Source organism: Trichomycterus rosablanca, chromosome 14, assembly GCF_030014385.1.
Source record: "Trichomycterus rosablanca isolate fTriRos1 chromosome 14, fTriRos1.hap1, whole genome shotgun sequence".
Taxonomy (NCBI): Eukaryota; Metazoa; Chordata; class Actinopteri; order Siluriformes; family Trichomycteridae; genus Trichomycterus; species Trichomycterus rosablanca.
The window spans coordinates 19,048,047-19,070,396 of record NC_086001.1 but is presented as its reverse complement, the minus strand read 5'-3'; the positions used below and the strand labels follow the sequence as shown (position 1 = coordinate 19,070,396).

At 43.2% G+C, this 22,350-nt stretch overlaps 1 protein-coding gene and 4 non-coding genes across 5 annotated transcripts in view; 2 read left to right on the top strand and 3 right to left on the bottom strand.

Annotated features, from left to right (window-relative positions):
* The window catches only part of LOC134326548 (zinc finger protein 850-like), a gene marked incomplete at both ends in the record, with an annotated part of 187,488 nt that extends 165,138 nt beyond the window's left edge, over positions 1–22,350 (bottom strand). Inside the window, 2 exons of the mRNA XM_063008723.1 lie at positions 2,664–2,668; positions 21,470–22,350. Coding sequence (XP_062864793.1) covers positions 2,664–2,668; positions 21,470–22,350 — 886 coding nt within the window. The remainder of the gene's footprint in view (positions 1–2,663; positions 2,669–21,469) is intronic.
* Positions 649–722, bottom strand: trnan-guu (transfer RNA asparagine (anticodon GUU)). Its single transcript has one exon. It is a non-coding gene; the product is annotated as a tRNA-Asn (tRNA).
* On the top strand, positions 1,194–1,267 carry trnai-aau (transfer RNA isoleucine (anticodon AAU)). The gene has a single exon. It is a non-coding gene; the product is annotated as a tRNA-Ile (tRNA).
* trnai-aau (transfer RNA isoleucine (anticodon AAU)) lies at positions 4,423–4,496 on the bottom strand. Its single transcript has one exon. It is a non-coding gene; the product is annotated as a tRNA-Ile (tRNA).
* trnak-cuu (transfer RNA lysine (anticodon CUU)) lies at positions 18,229–18,301 on the top strand. Its single transcript has one exon. It is a non-coding gene; the product is annotated as a tRNA-Lys (tRNA).

Sequence of the window (22,350 nt, the reverse complement as noted above, 5' to 3'; positions counted from 1 at the left end):
AAGGTTTAAGTCAGGCTAATAAACAGTATAATACTCAGTGTTGCCAACTTAGCTATATTTAGTAAGTAAGTAAGTAAGTAAGTTTTATTTCTATAGCACATTTCACACGACAAGTCGACCAAAGTGCTGTACACAATGATAAAATAAAGGTAAAAGAAAATCATTTGCAATATAAACCACATACACATATGGCATAAAAAACTATTTAAAAAGCTAAAATAAAAAGATAAGTTTTAAGTCTAGACTTAAAAGTTGTAAGGGATGGGGCAGATCTAATGTCTAAGGGAAGACTGTTCCATAGTCTGGGAGCTGCAACTGAAAAAGCTCGATCACCTCTCAGCTTCAGCCGAGAACGAGGAACAGCCAACAATAATTGGTCGTGCATGAGACTCTTAATCTCAGGGTCGTGTGGTCCAAGCCCCACGTTGGGTGAGTACCTTCATTTAACATCTACTGAAACCAAAAGGATGTTCTTCCACTTTGGACAGCTGGTCTCTGGTGACTTATCAGGTGGATATTTGTGCTTGTAGGACTGTTGTGTACTGGATGTTTTTCAGTTACTTATTTCCACTATTCTGTGGGACTACACATTGTTGTTGTGTCTCATATCCGTTTGATCAACAGACAGGTTGTGCAATAAAAGACACTCGTCCCTGGGTGGGCTCGAACCACCAACCTTTCAGTCAACAGCCGAACGCGCTAACCGATTGCGCCACAGAGACACATGCACAGCTGTGTCATTGGACAGTACACCCAGGTCACATGACTTGCTAATGTTCATCTCAGGCTATACCACCTGTTCTTCTGCCATCTTTATCTTGGCTTCATTTCACCTAATGAACGTGGCATGACCTTTATAAATGCTTACAATCAATTTTGTTAATGGCAAAAATAAATAAATAAATAAAAAGAGAACTGCTGTGTAATTTAGTGAATTCTTGTACTGCACATGGCAGAAGACTAAAAGAAATTTAGAGCGTGTAGAATAAAAGTATTAGAAAAGTATGAGGTTAAAAGCATCAGCTTTTATTTATTCTTAAAAGAAAAATACATGAACCTCAGTCATCTCACACGAAGATCTGTTCTGCTCAACAACAGTAAAGCTCTCCATCGTTTCTGTGTGGCAGCTACATAACTGAAGGGCTGTCAGTGTAGAATCGGGTATGTGGGTATATGCCCTGCACTTGTACATAGGCCGGTTAGCTCAGTTGGTTAGAGCGTGGTGCTAATAACGCCAAGAACGTGGGTTCGATCCCCGTACGGGCCACTATCACGTTTGGACTTAAACTAACAAACAAGTGATTCTTCTCTAACTAGCAGGTACTATTGACCTGGACTTCAAACATTGTCTCTGACAAGTGTGAGATCTTTTTACTGCCGCTCTCATTCAAGTCAGAAACATGCCATTATTTCAATTTGCCAAACTTAATTGCCCTTCTGTAAATGTTAGCAAGTCATGTGACTCGTGTAAAAAAGCTGTGAAAAAGCTGTGTGCGTGTCTCTGTGGCTCAATCGGTTAGCGCGTTCGGCTGTTAACCGAAAGGCCTTTTATTGCACAACCTGCCTGATGATCAAAGGAATATGAGACACAACAACAGTGTGTAGTCCCACAGAATAGTGGAAATAAGTAACTGAAAACATCCAGTAAACAACAGTCCTACAAGCACAAATATCCTCCTGATAAGTCACCGGAGACCGGCTGTTAAAAGTGGAAGAATGTTCTCTTGGTTTCAGTAGATGTTAAATGAAAAAACTCACCCAAAGTGGGGCTCGAACCCACGACCCTGAGATTAAGAGTCTCATGCTCTACCGACTGAGCTAGCCAGGCTTAAACAGCAGGTCAGAACAGACAGCTCATCGATCAGACCATCAGAGAGATGTAGGTTTAATTCACTAACATCACGACCAGATTAAGAACTAATTCACAGTTTACAAACAAACACAATTTAAAATATAGCAACAAGAACTAAATGTAAAAGTGTAAGTTAGTCGCGTCTTTCTGCTCATACTGAGTATTACTGTGGTATAACTGCATGTAGGAGACACATGGAGCGCAGTATGGTAGGTGAACTATAGGGCACTAGGACCCAGCAGCACTACAGTGAACAGAGTGACGGTGGGATCTAGCGGTATTGGGACTCTTATTACAGGACGCTGTTTCTGCTGCTTGTTATTAAACTCACCTGTGGCTCATTTGAGTGGAGAAAACGTGCTGAGTTCTTGTTGTGTTCTTGTTTTTTATTGAGTTTTCTTGTTAGAAAAGGGATTTATGAAGCTTTTTGAGGTTGAAACTGGGTGCTGCATTTGTTTTAGATCTTCTGGACTTGCTCGGTCTCGCTATTTCTACTTAATAAAGTTTTAGTGCGCATCTACACCCTGTTTTATGGTACTGATCACATTGTCTACACTAAAAGTTTTAGTGCGCATTTACACCCTGTTTTACGGTACAATGCTCTCACTGCTAGTACAGAGATTAAAACAGAAAGAAGTTTTACAGTTTAATAAACTTATCGAGTCCTGATGCACACAGATGTACCAGAAATAAAGTCTGTTCTAGTCTATATGTAGAACAATCTACATGTTCCAAATTCAGACCTTCTTTGGTATTAAAAATAAAGTTAAATCCACTATATTTAAATAACTGTCCTACTTACTCATAATACCACATCTACTGTTTTTACCTTGATGATTTAAATAAGTGGCAAATGGCAAAATGATGTAAATGGAAACATTTAAATATCCACAAAATAAGCAAATCAAACTATCATATGAATTCATTGTTTTTGAAGTGTTTAAGTATTTTTACTGTAGGAATGTGGAGTAATGGGTGGTAAACTTTTGTGTGTATTTTCAGTTCTGTACAGACCAATATATGAAGTCTAAAAAATAATAATAATAAGACTAATAAATATCAAATTTAATTATGAAGTCACATGATTATATTTTAAAAGAGCATTTACGCTTGTATTACTTACATGAGTTTAAGACATTTGTACTGTAGAAATTCTAATGGGATGACAAACTTGTGTAAAACATTGTTTCGGTTCTGTATACATTACATTTTAAAGTCCTGTTATACAAGCAAATCAATTTGTTATGAAATTACACTATTTTGTACTCATATGAGTTTTTAAATGAATTTTTACTGTAGGAATGTGGAATAATGGGATGGCAAACTAATATAAAGTGTCTTTGATTCTGTATAGACCACTTTTTAAAGTCTAATAAAATAACCAAATCACTATATTCTTTAGGATCACTTACTCTTGTACTCATTAAATGGCTTTTATACATTTTATTGTAGGATTATGAAGTAATGGAATGGCAAACATATATAAAGAATTGTGCATTTCCAGTGAGAGTCTACCACAGGTGAGCACACCAGCAGTGCTAAAATACAGAATTGATAACATTGATGACAGTCTTCATACTGGAAAGGTAAAGCGCATGCTGTCTGGAGAGAAAAGACTGCAGGTCTTGAAGAACTCTGGGAGGGTAAAAAAACTGTGGCGAGCCACAGAGGCATACAAGATAATGGCACTCGGTGACCCAGAGCCTACCCACCTACCATGCCTGAGTACATTATGAAAAGCCAAACGAGAGAGATGGGATAAGGAGGTAGGACACAAAGACCATATTCTTTCCCTTCATCTGATAAGACCATTTTTTTGCTATTATTGGACCCCCTCTCAACTACTAGTCTACAAAACACTAGTAAAGACTCAAGGTTCAAGTGTAAGTTTTGATTTTACACTGAGACAGCAGAGAGTAGTAAATCGCAGAAGAGAACTAAGAAAGTTATTGATTTTTTTACCTCCGAAATAATGTAAGTACTGCTAACCTCTTTAGCAACAGTATACTACATTACCATGATTAGACTGATACAATGAAAATAAATGACAAAATAATAGACCTGACATTAATAATTACAGTAGAATAATTTTTCGAAAAAGGACAAGAAGAATAATAGCTTATGAGTGAAGATTGAAGTTCAACACACATTGATTTTATTTTAGATAGCTTTACTGTTGTTGAGCAGAACAGATCTTCGTGTGAGATGACTGAGGTTCATGTATTTTTCTTTTAAGAATAAATAAAAGCTGATGCTTTTAACCTCATACTTTCCTAATACTTTTATTCTACACGGTCTAAATTTCTTTTAGTCTTCTGCCATGTGCAGTGCAAGAATTCACTAAATTACACAGCAGTGATTGCAGCCATTAACAAAATTGATTGTAAGCATTTATAAAGGTCATGCCACGTTCATCAGGTGAAATGAAGCCAGAATTAAAGATGGCAGAAGAACAGGGTGATATTCTTACTGTCAGTGATTACATTTCTCAGGTTAGAAAGTCCGGATACACAGCACATGCTCACCTGACTCTCTCTCAACCATGCCACCTATAATCATTAAAGTAGGTGTGGCCAGTACGGGGATCGAACCCGCGACCTTGGCGTTATTAGCACCACGCTCTAACCAACTGAGCTAACCGGCCAGTTCATCTTTTCTCTCTTTAGATCTTTGTACATAATTCTACACTAACTCCATTCAACCAGCTGCATGGCGGCACAAAAACCATTTGAGGTTCTGCACACTTTCAGTGAAGATCTGCAGAAACTATATATAATACTAATACTATATACTAAGTTCTTGACTGAGTTTAATGCTGCCAACCAGTGACTGGACCAGATATGACTTAGGTCCAGGTTTTAGGATTTGTTGGTGTAGATTCTGGATTTTAGGAAGTTGAGCTACTGTTAATATTTCTTCCCCGTTGAACTGTTTTGTATATTAAACTGTAAAGAGATGATTTACCCTCTTTAACGCTTCACAACTGTATTACCGTAAAACAGGGTTTAGATGCGCAGTAAAAGTGACAATAACATGACCGCGGTCAGACCCTGGTTTTTTTTTCTGGGTGAGACTTTGTACCTAAAAATACTACAAAAAACAAAAACACCATTGATTGGACACCTGCTTATACGAGGTCCCACAGTCCACAGTGGCCATGAGGTCAAAGGAATCATCTACAGACCTCGGAGGCATAGATCTGGGCAACGGTACGGACCACCAACATCCATAAATGGAAGAAGTCCAGCGTATCCTGGTGGAGACGTGAGAACCTTCCAGAAGATTGACCATCCAGGCAGCATGACCAAAAGGCACCTAGTGGACTCTCTGGAGAAGACCAGGCATCTGCCACCCCTACGGCCTATCTGAGCCATCGAGGAGAGACGGGCCAAAATGCACCTCGAGGTCTCTCAGACCAGAAGAAACGAGTCACGTATGGAGGAGACCAGGCACCCGGCTAATGCCACACCTACTGTGAAGCATGGTGGTGGCAGTTCTGATAGAGGGGAAGATGAATGCAGCTGATCCGTCCTGCAGTGCTTATATATTTTATTTATTTGTATTAAACAGCGACTTTACAGAACGAGCGTAGAAGCCCTGGCGCTCGGGCTGGTGAGGGGCGGGGTGGCGTACGGAGGAGTTGGTGCCGCAGTCGATGTAGTGATATGCTTCCAGGGTGTTCTGAGCACTGCGCACCACGTACAATGTTTTCACTGAGGTCCTGTAGAAAACAAACACATCAGGTCAAATACCCTCTCGACCTAAATACCCCCTCCGCCTCAACCCTAATTACCCCAAATAAACTTACTGCATGAAGACCATGATGTTATGAACCTTATTGTTGGCCATGGTGCAGAAAGCACTGAATCACACACGCACACACTCACACACCTTTTACACACGTCTTATACACACACCTTATACACACACCTTATACACACACATAATATACACACCTTATACACACACACACCTTATACACATGTCTTATACACACATCTTATACACACACACTTTATACACACGTAATACACACACCTCATACACACACATTAGTACACAATCACACATCATACACATGTATGAGGGTCTGTCATGGTATGGAGGTGTGTCAGTACCAGGGTGTGTCATGGTATGGGGTGTGTCAGCACCAGGGTGTGTCATGGTATGGGGGTGTGTCAGTACCAGTACCAGGGTGTGTCATGGTATGGGGGTGTGTCATGGTATGGGGGTGTGTCAGTACCAGGGTGTGTCATGGTATGAGGGTGTGTCATTACCAGTACCAGGGTGTGTCATGGTATGGGGGTGTGTCAGTACCAGGGTGTGTCATGGTATGGGGGTGTGTCAGTACCAGGGTGTATCATGGTATGGGGGTGTGTCAGTACCAGGGTGTGTCATGGTATGGGGGTGTGTCAGTACCAGTACCAGGGTGTGTCATGGTATGGGGGTGTGTCAGTACCAGTACCAGGGTGTGTCATGGTATGGGGGTGTGTCAGTACCAGGGTGTGTCATGGTATGGGGGTGTGTCAGTACCAGGGTGTATCATGGTATGGGGGTGTGTCAGTACCAGGGTGTGTCATGGTATGGGGGTGTGTCAGTACCAGTACCAGGGTGTGTCATGGTATGGGGGTGTGTCAGTACCAGTACCAGGGTGTGTCATGGTATGGGGGTGTGTCAGTACCAGGGTGTGTCATGGTATGGGGGTGTGTCAGTACCAGAGTGTGTCACACACACACACACACACACTTATACCTAGGGTACCCTGTTACCCCCAGGACATGGGGAGAACATGCAAATTCCACCCGGGAATCGAACCCAGAACCCTCCAGAAGCCGTCCCACAGTGGAAATCAAGTCAGTATATGTGCAGTCACATGAATCCAGTCATGCCCATATATGGTAAAGGTAAATTCACTCTGCTCCCTCGGAACGCTGTGACATCACAATGTGGACCTGTGCTCTTCAGGAGCAGCATTTTGATTTTCTCCTCATTTACGATGGCTGCTTCTCTGAGACAGAGGTTTCTGCGTGTGCTGTGTTGCGGGGCGCCTCCCCGGGCATCCTCCAGGGGCGACCCGGGTCATGGGGGCGGCGCGGAGGCCGAGGAAGCGCTCCTGATGGAGGGGTTTCTGTTTAAGAGGACCAGGAGTGTGTTTAAAACCTGGAACAGGTCTGCACACTGATGCTTATAGTGTATATATTAGAAATTATATACAGTGTATCACAAAAGTGAGTACACCCCTCACATTTCTGCAAATATTTCATTATATCTTTTCATGGGACAACACTATAGACATGAAACTTGGATATAACTTAGAGTAGTCAGTGTACAGCTTGTATAGCAGTGTAGATTTACTGTCTTCTGAAAATAACTCAACACACAGCCATTAATGTCTAAATAGCTGGCAACATAAGTGAGTACACCCCACAGTGAACATGTCCAAATTTTGCCCAAAGTGTCAATATTTTGTGTGACCACCATTATTATCCAGCACTGCCTTAACCCTCCTGGGCATGGAATTCACCAGAGCTGCACAGGTTGCTACTGGAATCCTCTACCACTCCTCCATGATGACATCACGGAGCTGGTGGATGTTAGACACCTTGAACTCCTCCACCTTCCACTTGAGGATGCGCCACAGGTGCTCAATTGGGTTTAGTCCATCACCTTTACCTTCAGCTTCCTCAGCAAGGCAGTTGTCATCTTGGAGGTTGTGTTTGGGGTCGTTATCCTGTTGGAAAACTGCCATGAGGCCCAGTTTTCGAAGGGAGGGGATCATGCTCTGTTTCAGAATGTCACAGTACATGTTGGAATTCATGTTTCCCTCAATGAACTGCAGCTCCCCAGTGCCAGCAACACTCATGCAGCCCAAGACCATGATGCTACCACCACCATGCTTGACTGTAGGCAAGATACAGTTGTCTTGGTACTTCTCACCAGGGCGCCGCCACACATGCTGGACACCATCTGAGCCAAACAAGTTTATCTTGGTCTCGTCAGACCACAGGGCATTCCAGTAATCCATGTTCTTGGACTGCTTGTCTTCAGCAAACTGTTTGCGGGCTTTCTTGTGCGTCAGCTTCCTTCTGGGATGACGACCATGCAGACCGAGTTGATGCAGTGTGCGGCGTATGGTCTGAGCACTGACAGGCTGACCTCCCACATCTTCAACCTCTGCAGCAATGCTGGCAGCACTCATGTGTCTATTTTTTAAAGCCAACCTCTGGATATGACGCCGAACACGTGGACTCGACTTCTTTGGTCGACCCTGGCGAAGCCTGTTCCGAGTGGAACCTGTCCTGGAAAACCGCTGTATGACCTTGGCCACCATGCTGTAGCTCAGTTTCAGGGTGTTAGCAATCTTCTTATAGACCAGGCCATCTTTGTGGAGAGCAACAATTCTATTTCTCACATCCTCAGAGAGTTCTTTGCCATGAGGTGCCATGTTGAATATCCAGTGGCCAGTATGAGAGAATTGTACCCAAAACACCAAATTTAACAGCCCTGCTCCCCATTTACACCTGGGACCTTGACACATGACACCAGGGAGGGACAACGACACATTTGGGCACAATTTGGACATGTTCACTGTGGGGTGTACTCACTTATGTTGCCAGCCATTTAGACATTAATGGCTGTGTGTTGAGTTATTTTCAGAAGACAGTAAATCTACACTGCTATACAAGCTGTACACTGACTACTCTAAGTTATATCCAAGTTTCATGTCTATAGTGTTGTCCCATGAAAAGATATAATGAAATATTTGCAGAAATGTGAGGGGTGTACTCACTTTTGTGATACACTGTATATATATATATACACACACACTCAATATTATATATATACACTCAATATTATATACGAGAACGAGTGAACGCTGGAACGCTGGAACGAGTGAACGCTGGCGCGACTTGCTGCCGCTGCTCGCCGGTAATCCAAGTTTTATCGTCGCTTAACTAAGTTTTATCTTAAACTTTTAAAGCTGGTGTTTCTCTGGACTATGCAATTGTTCTAATCTGGGCAGGTAAAGCTTTCTTTTGGTGGTATTAGCAAGATTGGCGATTTAGCCATACGGACTTGAACCGCTTCTACCTGTGTTTACCTGTTCAAGCTGCCCTGTGGCTTCACCTAAAATGCTAACCGGAAGGATCCATATCTGGTCGGTGTTTGTCTGGACTCTGCTGGCATTTATTCACCAACCTGTGACGGGCCTGCTTCAGTACTCTGCTGCTGAGCTTCTCCGGTTTCGTTTCCACCTGTCTGCACCTCAACCGGATTTATTACGGCTACACCCGGATATAGCATTCCTGCCTCGCCGGAGATATATTCACCGCGGGTCTCGTCGGAATGTTCAGGAAGACTCGTCGAAAGCAATAAAATCATTCTGGTCTACTTTTCGCCGTCCTCAGCGCAACACCGGTCGGGTTGCTGACCACAGTGTGCTAGCCTGCCTAGCCCGGTCGGCTAACACCCCGGCTAAATGCGAAAACTCCACTGTCAACTTCGGTCTGCTCAACATCCGCTCACTCACGAGCAAGGGACATCTCATCCAAGATCTCATCACGGACCGTAAGTTGGACTTTCTCTGTTTAACCGAAACTTGGCAACAACCAAGTGACTTTACACAACTTAATGAATCAACTCCTCCGGGGTTTGTTTACATCTCCCAACCACGTGTCACCAGTCGGGGAGGAGGTCTCGCGATAATTCACCACGAGAAGTGGAAAGTCTCGTCGGTGTCTGTCCCTACCTTCTCCTCCTTCGAATCGACCATGTGTAAGCTGTCTGGATCTATTCCCACCATCATTACTGTCATCTATCGTCCACCAAAACCAAACAGAGAATTTTTAAATTACTTTGCCACTCTGCTCACACACCTGTCCACCCTTTCACCAAATAACATTGTGCTGGGTGATTTTAATATTCATATGGACAATATTAATAACCCTCTTACCAAAGATTTCATAAGTTGTATTGAGGGTTTTGGACTTCAGCAGTATATCAACTTTCCCACTCACAGCAAGGGTCACATCCTGGATTTAATTTGCTGTTCAGGTTTATCTCCTCTAGACAGTACCGCTGATGAACTCCCCATATCTGACCATTTCTTCCTTTCATTTAATGTCTGTCTCTCTCTGTCTATCAATAAATTCCCCCGTCTCATTTCTTTCCGCAATATTAAGGACATTAATTTGGATTCTCTCTCCTCCAGTATTAACTCCACAATGGACAATCATAATCTAACCACCCTTGATGACCTGGTATCACACTACAATACTGGGCTTCATTCTGTACTCGACTCCCTGGCTCCACTAAAAACTAAGTCCGTTTCATTCTCCCGTCCAGCCCCCTGGTTTACGCCCGAACTCCGGCTCATGAAGGCTAAAGGACGGCAACTTGAGCGGCTCCAAAGGAAAACTGGACTTTCTGTTCATAAAGAAATGTACAAAGATCATATGCTACACTACAAGGATTGTATTTCACAAAGTAAATCCAATTATTACACTGACATAATCCATTCAAACGAAGGTAATTTTAAGTCACTATTTTCATTGTACAAAAGTATTACTCGAGCCCCGGACTCTCTTCCATCTCACCTGCATTCAGTTGACTTTTGTAACTCACTAATGTCATTCTTTAATGAAAAAATCAGTACAATTCACCATCATGTTAGTTTACAACCAACTTCCAGGTTTACCTCTGATTTCTCTCCTCCCGCTCATTCTTTTTCTCTCTTTCATCTCCCTTCCACCTCTGAAATATCAGACATCATCCGGAAGCTTAAGCCATCTACTTGTCAGTTAGACCCCATCCCCTCAGTATTAGTAAAAACCTGTCTTCCCTCACTGGTTCCTATCATTTCTTCCATTATCCATTCCTCTCTTTCCACTGGAACTGTTCCTGCTTCTTTCAAAACTGCAGTAATAATTCCGATTCTGAAAAAACCTGGTGCAGATCCAACTAATTTCAATAATCTATGGCCGATTTCTAATCTACCCTTCATTTCCAAAATTCTAGAAAAAATAGTAGCATCTCAACTACATACTTACTTATCCTATAACAACCTGTATGAACAGTTCCAATCTGGTTTCCGCCCTCTCCATAGCACAGAAACTGCTCTGATAAAAGTCACCAATGACCTCCTCATGGCAGCTGATTCCGGTTCACTCTCAATCCTTATCCTACTAGACCTAAGTGCAGCATTTGACACCATCTGTCACACCACCCTCCTCAATAGACTTTCTTCCATTGGTATCACTCAGACTCCCCTAAGCTGGTTCAAATTATATCTCTCTTGTCGCACTCAGTTTATTCAGCTTAAAACATTTACATCTCAGCCCTCTCCTGTTGCTTCAGGTGTGCCCCAGGGCTCTGTCTTGGGGCCCCTTCTTTTCATCATTTACCTCCTTCCCCTTGGCCATATCTTTCGTAAACACCACATTAGCTTCCACTGTTATGCGGATGACACCCAGCTCTATTTCTCCTGTAAACCCACTCTCAACATCCCACCCACCTCCCTTACTGATTGTTTAACAGAAATAAAATCCTGGTTTTCGGCAAATCTCCTAAAATTAAACAGTGATAAAACTGAGGTTCTCCTCGTTGGTACTAAAACAACATTATCCAAAACCAACAGTCTGTCTATTGACATTGACAATTTTTCTGTTATCCCCTCAACTCTGGTAAAGAGTTTGGGTGTCATCCTCGACACTACTCTATCATTCCAAGCCCATATCAATAACATTACCCGGTCTGCTTATTTCCACTTACGTAATATCAGTCGTCTTCGCCCATCTCTTACTCCACATACCACTGCCATTCTTGTTCATAGCCTTGTCACTTCCCGTCTAGACTATTGTAATTCTCTCCTTTTCGGTCTTCCACACAAATCTCTCCATAAGCTTCAACTGGTCCAAAACTCAGCTGCCCGTATTATTACTAGAACCCCTTCTTTCCACCATATCACTCCTGTTCTGTCACAGCTCCACTGGCTCCCGGTCAAGTTCCGCATTGACTACAAAATCCTTCTTCTCACTTTCAAGGCCATCCATAATCTCGCTCCAACTTATCTCTCTAATCTTCTCACTGTTGCTACTCCCTCTCGTTCTCTCAGATCTTCCTCCTCTATTCACCTTACTGTACCCTCTGCCCGTCTTACCACCATGGGGAGCAGAGCTTTTAGTCGCTCTGCTCCCCGACTTTGGAATTCTCTGCCATCTGACTTACGGAACATAAGCTCTCTCCAACAGTTCAAATCCTCACTTAAGACTCACCTGTTTAGGACAGCCTATAACACCTGATTGGTGCTTTTGCTGTGTCATAGTTTTAACTGTTTTAATTGCTGCTTGTTTGTTTCTTTGTATTTTATTGTTGTGGTGATTGTAAGGTGTCCTTGGGTGTCAGAAAGGCGCCTATTAAATAAAATGTATTATTTATTATTATTATATACCCTCAATATTATATATATACACTCAATATTATATATATACACACTCAATATTATATATATAACACTTAATATTATATATATACACTATTATATATATACACTCAATATTATATATATATATGATGTGTTTGATCTGTGCAGGCGGTGGTTCATCATACAGAACAATCAGCTTCTCTACAAAAAGAGGTTTAAGGTAGGTCACATGACTTTACATGATCTAAATCAGCTCTCTCCTGGACTCTGTGAAATACCCATAATGCACCGCAGTCTTACGCCCCTCATAATTCAGGCGCATCACAGCAGAGGTCGACTTCTGTGCCCCGGCGTCCCAAACCGCCCCCGTCGTGTTTAAGTCTGGGACGATTTCACCGCCGTTTATATCATCGACTGTATAAATAAGAAGGTTTTATGTTCTATTCCCCCAGCGTGACTTCATGGTGCTGGCTGAAGACCTGCAGCGCTGTTCGGTCCAGAGCTGCGAGGACACCGGGCGACGTTTCTGCTTCCGGGTGGTCACGCCCACAAGGTAAGTCCAGATCTATAATCATCAGAGATAGTCAGACAGGCAGATGATCAATAGACAGACAGACAGAAAGATAATCAATAGACAGACAGATAGATGATTAATAGACAGATAGATGATCAATAGACAGATAGATAGGCAGACGGACAGATAGACAGACAGATAGATGATCAATAGACAGATAGATAGGCAGACGGACAGATAGACAGACAGATAGATGATCAATAGACAGACAGATAGATGATCAATAGACAGACAGACACATATTAGACATACAAATAGATAGTCAGACAGACAGAGAGACAGATGATCAATAGACAGACAATAGATAGACAGACAAGATGATTGATAGACAGACATACTGATAGATAGACAGACAGATAGATACAAGATCAATAGACAGACAGATGATTAATAAACAGACAGGCAATAAATAGATAGACAAGATAATTGATAGATAGACAGACAGACAGACAGACAGATGACCAATAAGCAGACAGACAGATAGATGCTAGATAAACATATGGATAGACTGATAGACAAGATAGATTATAGATAAATAGATAATCGATAGACAGACAGACAGACAAATATTAGACAGACAAATAGATAGTCAGACAGATAGATAGACAGACAGACAGCTAGATAGATGATCAATAGACAGACAGAGGATCAATAAACAGACAGATAGATGCTAGATAGACATATGAATAGACAGATAGACAAGAAGATAGATTATAGATAAATAGATAATTGATAGACAGACAGACAGATTATCAAAAGAAAGATCAATAGACAGACTATTTATCTATCTGTCTATCCTTTTGTCTTGTCTGAATGTCTGTCTATCTATCTGTTTATCTATCTACTCAATCTGTCTGTCTGTCTGCATCGTATATAATCTGTATCTATCACCGTGTGTGTACAGGAGCTGTACGTTCCAGGCCGACTGTGAGGCAGGTAGACGGGCGTGGATCAGCGCCATTCAGAACCTGACTGAGAGAGAAGAAGAAACAGTCGAGAGCGAGGTGAATTATCATCACCACTATACTCCGGGAGGGAAGGGGTTTGGTTCTCGGCTCTGTAACACCAGTTTAATGCGTCTGAATCAGGAGGAATCAGACGGGTACGAGTACGATTCGAAATCAGACTCCAGTAAGACGTTAGTGGACGGGGAGATTCAGTTGGAGGACTCAGACTCGAGCGAGCAGACAGACTCCCAGGGACCGCGGGCGTCTTCTAAAGCTCCAGGTAACCTTAACACCACCACATTCAAGTCCGACACTATTGAACTCTAGTGACTATGTAATTAACCCTTGGGCTTCATAGGTGGGATCAGTTCTGGAGAAGTCGTCTGCGATGCTCCAGAGAACAAGAGTGAGTACGCCGAACCTTTATTTGGACCCTTATTTTTGGTCTACATGAAGCATCATTGGTGATACTTGTGTTGAAGATGCTGAAGGAGAACCTGCTGAGGAAGAACCTGCTGAAGGAAACCCCGGTGAAGGAGAAACCACTAAAGAAGAAACCACTAAAGGAGAAACCGGTGAAGGAGAACCCGATGAAGGAGAACCCTGTGAAGGAAAAACCACTAAAGGAGAAACCGGTGAAGGAGAACCCGCTGAAGAAGAACCCGGTGAAGGAAAAACCGCTAAAGAAGAAACCACTAAAGGAGAAACCGGTGAAGGAGAACCCGCTGAAGAAGAACCCGGTGAAGGAAAAACCGCTAAAGATGAAACCACTAAAGGAGAAACCGGTGAAAGAGAACCCGCTAAAGGAGAACCTGCTGAAGGAGAAACCACCGATGGAGGACGTCAAGAGGAGATGACGACCGACACGAACCCGAACAGCTTTGAGAGCCAATACACCGTTGGAGAGCTGCTGGGAAAGGGAGGCTGCGGTTCGGTCTACGAAGGCATCCATAAGGTGGACGGGAACCAGGTGAGTATCAGTTTGCTGTGTTGATCCTCCCCTTGGTCCTTCTATGGCTGCAGATACTTGTGACGACCTATCAGGACTCAGTGGGATGGATGGGATCTTCCAGCATGGCTAGAAGAGCATGACCCAGGCCCAGGCCCTCTAATTCCACAGACTTGAACCCACCTCGAATTGTCGTGTTGGCTCAATGGATACTCCCCTGGGTCCTCCTATGTCTCCAGATACCTGCAACGACCTTCCAGGACCTTATTGGGTCACGGGGACTTCCGAGTACCACCCTGGCCCCCTGAATTCCCTTTGGTCCCTGACTTGAACCCAATTGAGCATCTATGGGACCTCCTTGATGGTCGTGTTGGCTCTACGGATCCTCCCCTGGATCCTCCCTTTGCTCCAGATACCTGTGACAACCTTCCAGGACCTTATAGGGTCACGGGGGCTTCCGAGTACCCTTCCCCCTGAATTCCCTTTGTTCCCAATCTACAGATCCTCCCCAGGATCCTCCCTACAACCTACCGGGACATTATTGAGACAAACCCGGGATGCACACTAAGAAGATCTGAGTCCCTGGTGATACCGGATACCACGGGATGCCTTCGGATGTCTCGTGGAGTCCACGTGTCGGTGGTCCGAGTTACTCCTGAAGAAGGTCTCATTTCGTGAGCTGGCTTCCCAGACTTGAACCCTGAGGAGCGCCTCGAGCAAATGCAGTCAGCACGGCTCCAGACACCCATGGCGACCTACTAGGACCTTATCGAGTCTCTTCCAACCCTTGTATTAAAAATCCACTAATGATCATTTACTTGTGTGTGTTTAGGTTGCCATCAAATACGTGGTGAAGGATGAGCACCTCAGATTTACCAGGATTGTAAGTGACTTTACCTTTCAGATGAAGTAAATACCGTATAGACTGGATACACATTAAATCATTTGTTCTTGTCTCTTCTACCATCAGCCAGGTGAGACAGAGTTGCTCCCCGTCGAGGTGGCCCTGATGCGCATGGTGTCCAGGCCGCCCGCCAGCCCGTACGTGCTGAAGCTCCTGGAGTGGTTCGACACGCCCGAGCGCTGCATCCTGATCCTGGAGCGGCCCGTCCCCTGCGTAGACCTCTACCAGCTGATGCTCAAGAAGGGCAGGCTGAGGATGCAGCTTGCCCGGCATGTAATGCGGCAGGTTGTCCTGGCGGTGCTCCACTGCCGGGATCGAGGTGTCTTGCACAGGGACATTAAGCGCCAGAATGTCCTTCTGAACACGGAGACGCTGGAGGTGAAGCTGATCGACTTCGGATGCGGCGACCTGTTGAAGGACACTCTGTACTACACATATTCAGGTAACTGTGCACCAATGAGGGACGGGTACTTTGGTTTGGACTTTGGGTACTAGTTTGTCTTCTTTGTTCGTGTAGGCACGTGGGAATACTCGCCACCCGAGTGGATAACCAAGCAGAAGTACTATGGCTGCCCTGCGACCGTCTGGAGTCTGGGCGTACTGCTGTTTGTCTTGGTTTGTGGACACCTGCCATTTCGGTCTAGGAAGGAGATCACCAAAGGGCGTCTAGTGTTCAAACCTGGTGTGTCTAATGGTAAGGAAATATATACATTAAGACCTGCAATTACGCTGACCAGGCATAACATTATGACCACTGACAGGTGAAGTGACTCTATCAAGGAGCGAATCGTGATGGATAGATGACTGGACTAGAGCATCTCCAAATCTGCAGCTCTTGTGGGGTGGTCCAGGGAGGGTAGAGTGGTAAACCAGCGACAGGGTCATGGGCAGCCAAGGCTCGCTGATGCATGTGTGGCCCGATCCAACAGACGAGCTCCTGTAGTTCAAAGGTAGCAGCAGACCAGTCAGGATGCCCATGGTGACCCCTGTCCACGTCGCTTACCTGGGGGAACACATGGCACCAGGATGCACTATGGGAAGAAGTTCTGCCAACATTCTCCTGAGAAACTTTGGGTTGGGTCACTCTGACACGTAGCTCCTACCTAAGCACTTGAGGACCACGTCCACCCTTCCATGGATTCCCCAGAACTCGATGCAACCGAGCATCCGTGGGATGTGCTGGACAAACGAGTCCAATCAATGGAGGCAACGTTATTAGAAAGGTGGTCATAATGTTATGCCTGATCGCTGTATCTTCTTCAGATCTAAACACCGTATAATTTGAATCTGCATTGTCGCACTCGCCAGCCTGCTGCCATCTGATCAAACAATGCCTCAAGAAGAAGCCCAGCAAGCGTCTCACCCTCGGGCAGATCCTTCTGCACAGGTGGTTTGATGAGTAAGCCGAAGACTAGGTCCAGACAGTGTAGATCTTTAACCGTACAGGTTTCTGAAGGCTTCTGCTAACGGTAAAAACGATCAAACCTTTTAAGATTTGAGCTTTTTTCCAGGAATAAGAAGGTTCAAGAGCTCTGGGAGGTCTTTCTGGGTGAGTAGCAGATGATGAAGGTTTGGTATCTATGCCAGGGTTAAGTCTCTATTTACAGGACCTCAAAGGACCTCCAGGACGTCACGATAGCGTAACGGTAGACCTCTATAAATTAACATCTCCAACCTTTCAGGGATGGATCGTGTCTAACTGCATGTCTTGCTTGTTTTCTCAATGCAGGTCAACAAGCATCTCGATCCGGAAGACGAGGAGATTCTTCTTACAGTTACCAGCAGCTTCTTTGTTTATTAAATAAATAAATTGTTCAATAAAGACGTGAACTGTACCGTCGTCTGTGTGTCTGTGTTATTAGCACGTTTGTAGGTGTCTGTGTGCACACACTTTGATAAGACACCCAAAAGACGGGTATGATACCGCTTGAGATGCGTCTTCGATTTAATAGGAGGCCATCTGTGGTCAATTGGATTGATTGAACACGATTTGGGATCGCAGACACCTGCTTACACGAGGTCCCACAGTCCACAGTGGCCATGGGGTCAAAGGAATCATCTGCAGACCTCGGAGGAATAGATCTGGGCAAGGGTACGGACCACCAACATCCATAAATGGAAGAAGTCTGGCCTGGCTGGGAGGTGAGCAGGAACCTCCGGCATAACCTGGTGGAGATGTGAGAACCTTCCAGACGATCAACCATTTGAACTAGATGCCAAAATGCACCTCGAGGTCTCTCGGACCACGAGAAACAAGTCACGTCTGGAGGAGACCAGGCACCCGGCTAATGCCGCACCTACTGTGAAGCATGGTGGTGGCAGTTCTGATAGAGGGGAAGATGAATGCAGCTGATCCATCCTGCAGTGCTTATATATTTTATTTATTTGTATTAAACAGCACTGAAACACACTCATGTTAGGACGACCTTTTGAGGTTTTCAGTGTATTTCACTGTGCACATTCTTTGAAAGTAAAATTGTTTTATTTCATTTATTTTTGTTTATTTAAAATAACACTATTAAACCTACATCTCTCTGATGGTCTGACCGATGAGCTGTCTGTTCTGACATGCTGCATAAGCCCGGCTAGCTCAGTTGGTAGAGCATGAGACTCTTGATCTCAGGGTCGTGGGTTCGAGCCCCACGTTGGGCGACTATCTTCATTTAACATCTACTGAAACCAAAAGGACGTTCTTTCACTTTGGACAGTCGGTCTCCGGTGACTTATCAGGTGGATGTTTGTGCTTGTAGGACTGTTGTTTACTGGATGTTTTTCAGTTACTTATTTCCACTATTCTGTGGGACTACACATTGTTGTTGTGTCTCATATCCGTTTGATCAACAGGCAGGTTGTACAATAAAAGGCGCTCGTCCCTGGGTGGGTTCGAACCACCAACCTTTCGGTTAACAGCCGAACACGCTAACCAATTGCGGTTTTACAAATTGAAATAATGGCATGTTTCTGACTTGAATGAGAGGGGCATTAAAAAGATCTCACACTCGTCAGAGATAACGTTTGAAGTCCAGGTAAATAGGACCTGCTAGTTGAAGAAGGCTCACTTGTTTGTTAGTTTAAGTTCAAAAGTGGGTGTGGCCCGTACGGGGATCAAACCCACGACCTAGGCGTTATTAGCACCTCGCTCTAACCAACTGAGCTAACCGGCCAGTACATCTAACCTCTCTGTAGATCTTTGTACATAATTCTACACTAACTCCATTCAACCAGCTGCAAAAAAAAACCATTTAGTGCACACTTTTAGTGAAGTCCGTCTCAGTTTGTTCATGCTATGATGTGAGTTATTTCTCCTGCTAAATTATTTAAATTGAATTAAGGTGGTGAAGTTTTTAACCAGCAATAAAAAGTTATATTTAACGTAACTGTTCAGTACAATGTTTATTTTAAGTAGTGCACTAAGTAGGAAGTACGCGTCATTTGAGACGAGGCCGATAGTCTGTACTCAAAACGACAGACTGAACGAACTGGCAAAGTTAGCTAAAGAAAGAAATGCTCTGAACAAACCTTTTTTTATATTTTGGACATGCTGTTTCTCACATGTATTCCTCACATGCTTTTTTATCCCATCATTTGTGTTTTTTAAAGCTTTCTCCATTTTGCACGTAATGCTAAACTAACGTTTTTATTTTATCGGTTGTTGTGATTAGCATTTATTTTAAGAGTGAACTATAGGGCACTAGGACCCAGCAGCACTGTTATTAACAGAGCGATGGTTCTTTATATTTCTGAGCGGTACCGCATGTAAACTCTAGATGTCACTCTTGCACCACTTTGTAAAATACTCCACACGAACATACCTGTACTGTAAGTGTCAGGACCCTCCCTGGTGTAGTAAATCAACGATTTAAACAAAGCGCAACAGTTTAGGGAAGGTCCTTTCTTGTTTTACATGAAGAAAAGTTGATTAAAAGAAACTCCAGTGTCACAGAGCCCTGATCTCAACTTAACTTGGGATAAAACCTGGGCATTTTTGTCACATCCGGATGTGCACAAATTCCCACATATACACTCCAGAACCTTAATAGTTGTAGCCAAGTGGAGCTTAATGATCCAGTGACACTGACACACTAATATGCAGCCCCGGTTCTGGCTGTGTTGCTTAGGCGGGCAGTGAGAAAATCCAGGGGGAGCAATGCCCACCCCAGTTGCTTTAGTTTCGCCCTAAGCTGGACTCGAATCTAGGGCAGAAAAATATGTGCTCTGCCCACTGCACTACTCAAACAGCGGAGTAATAAACAGGTTGTTATGCTGATAAACCTGCGCACACATGGCGTCACCAAGATTAAAAGTGAACACTACTTAAAATAATAACCGAACACTTTCTAATTCCCACGGTAGCAGCAGTTTCCTTCTGTTTCATACACATCACCCTGTCTCAGTCTAATCTGCTGCATTTCTCTCCCACTGATAAAAATACGGAACAAAACGTGTCCCGTAACAGTTCAATTGTGACTACGATTGCAACGGTACAAGTACAAGTAGGTTTTTGTAAAATTACATGTTGTAAAATCTACTTAAAGTACACAAAAAACTACTCAATTCAGTACTGCAAGTACATGTAATTCGTTACTTTCCACCCCTGTATAAGCCAAACTATGAAAATGTGTGAAAACAATTATAAGTAACATCTGTGCCAACATATAAAAATAATAATAATAATACATTTTATTTATGGGCGCCTTTGTAAACACTCAAGGACACCTTACAATACAAAACATCAGTACATAATTAATTACACAGATTAAGGGTAGGTGAGTTTAAAGAAATACGTTTTAAGTCATGTTTTGAAACTAGGGAATGAATCAATGGTGTGAATGTCAGGAGGGAGAGAGTTCCAGAGATGTGGGGCAGAGTAGCTAAAAGCTCTAGCTCCCATATGAGGTAGACCAAAAAGAAGAGAGTTACAATAATTAATTCAAGATGTGACCAGGGCATGAACAAAAACATCAGCACTTCTAAGAGAAAGAAATGGACGTAGACGATTTATGTTACATAAATGGAAATAAGCAGATCGTGTGATATTGTTAATATGTGCATGAAATGAAAGATTGTGAGTGGAAGGAGAGACGACTGAGTTCTTCATCATCACTGAGAATTTGTTAGATTTAGAGAGAGAAGATTTTGTACCTATATTTCAGTTTTATCAGCATTGAATTTGATAAAATTGTACGAGAACCATGTTCTTAATTCTATTAGACAATCAGAGAGAGATGGAGGAGGAAGAGTAGCCGTGAGCACAGTGGACAGGTATTCAGTGTCGTCTGCATAACAATAAAATTGAACGTTGTACTTCCTAAAGATGCGTCCAATGGGAAGCAGGTAAATTATAAATAGTAGAGGCCCCAAGACAGAGCCCTGAGGGACACCACTAGTAACAGGAGTTACTATGAACATACTGTACACATCTAGAAATGTATGAAGAAAACCAATCAAGCACAGTAGCACTAAGACCAATATATGCTAGCCGATCCAATACCTTTTATTTTCAATTCACTTCCACTATTAACTGATAGCATTCACTTACATCAGGCTCTAAACCTCCTGGTTCTACCCACCATTCACTCCACTAGAGATAATCACATTATTTCCCAGTAATAGTTTAACCTATAGATTTAAACTTTTATTATTACTATTTACTTATTAATGTTTACTGTGTAATTAATGACCTATTAATTACACAGTATAATTAATTCATTGCTAACCATTTCTCCCCAACACTGTGAACATCATTTCTGTAAAATGTGAATGCGCTGGTGTTTTTTGAGATTACTCTGTATATTGAAACTCTTTCCACACTGTGAGCACTGATACGGTTTCTCTCCAGTGTGAATGTGCTGGTGTCTTTTCAGATCACTCTGTTCATTAAAACTCTTTCCACACTGTGAGCACTGATACGGTTTCTGTCCAGTGTGAATGCGCTGGTGTTTTTTGAGATTACTCTGTCCATTAAAACTCTTTCCACACTGTGAGCACTGATACGGTTTCTCCCCAGTGTGAATGCGCTGATGTATTTTGAGATGACTCAGTATATTAAAATTCTTTTCACACTGTGAGCACTGATACGGTTTCTCTCCGGTGTGAATGTTCTGGTGTCTTTTCAGATCACTCTGTATATTAAAACTCTTTCCACACTGTGAGCATTGATACGGTTTCTCTCCAGTGTGAATGCGCTTGTGTGCTTTGAGAGCACTCTGTCTATTAAAACTTTTTCCACACTGTGAGCACTGATATGGTTTCTCTCCAGTGTGAATGTGCTGGTGTCTTTTCAGATCACTCTGTCCATTAAAACTCTTTCCACACTGTGAGCACTGATATGGTTTCTCTCCAGTGTGAATGTGCTGGTGTCTTTTGAGAACACTCTTTCGATTAAAACTCTTTCCACACTGTGAGCACTGATATGGTTTCTCTCCAGTGTGAATGCACTGGTGTATTTTGAGATGGCTCTGTCTATTAAAACTCTTTCCACATTGTGAGCACTGATACGGTTTCTCTCCAGTGTGAATTTGCTGGTGTCTTTTCAGATCACTCTGTCCATTAAAACTCTTTCCACACTGTGAGCACTGATACAGTTTCTCTCCAGTGTGAATGCGCTGGTGTTTTTTAAGATTACTCTGTATATTAAAACTCTTTCCACACTGTGAACACTGATACGGTTTCTCTCCAGTGTGAATGCGCTGGTGTCTTTT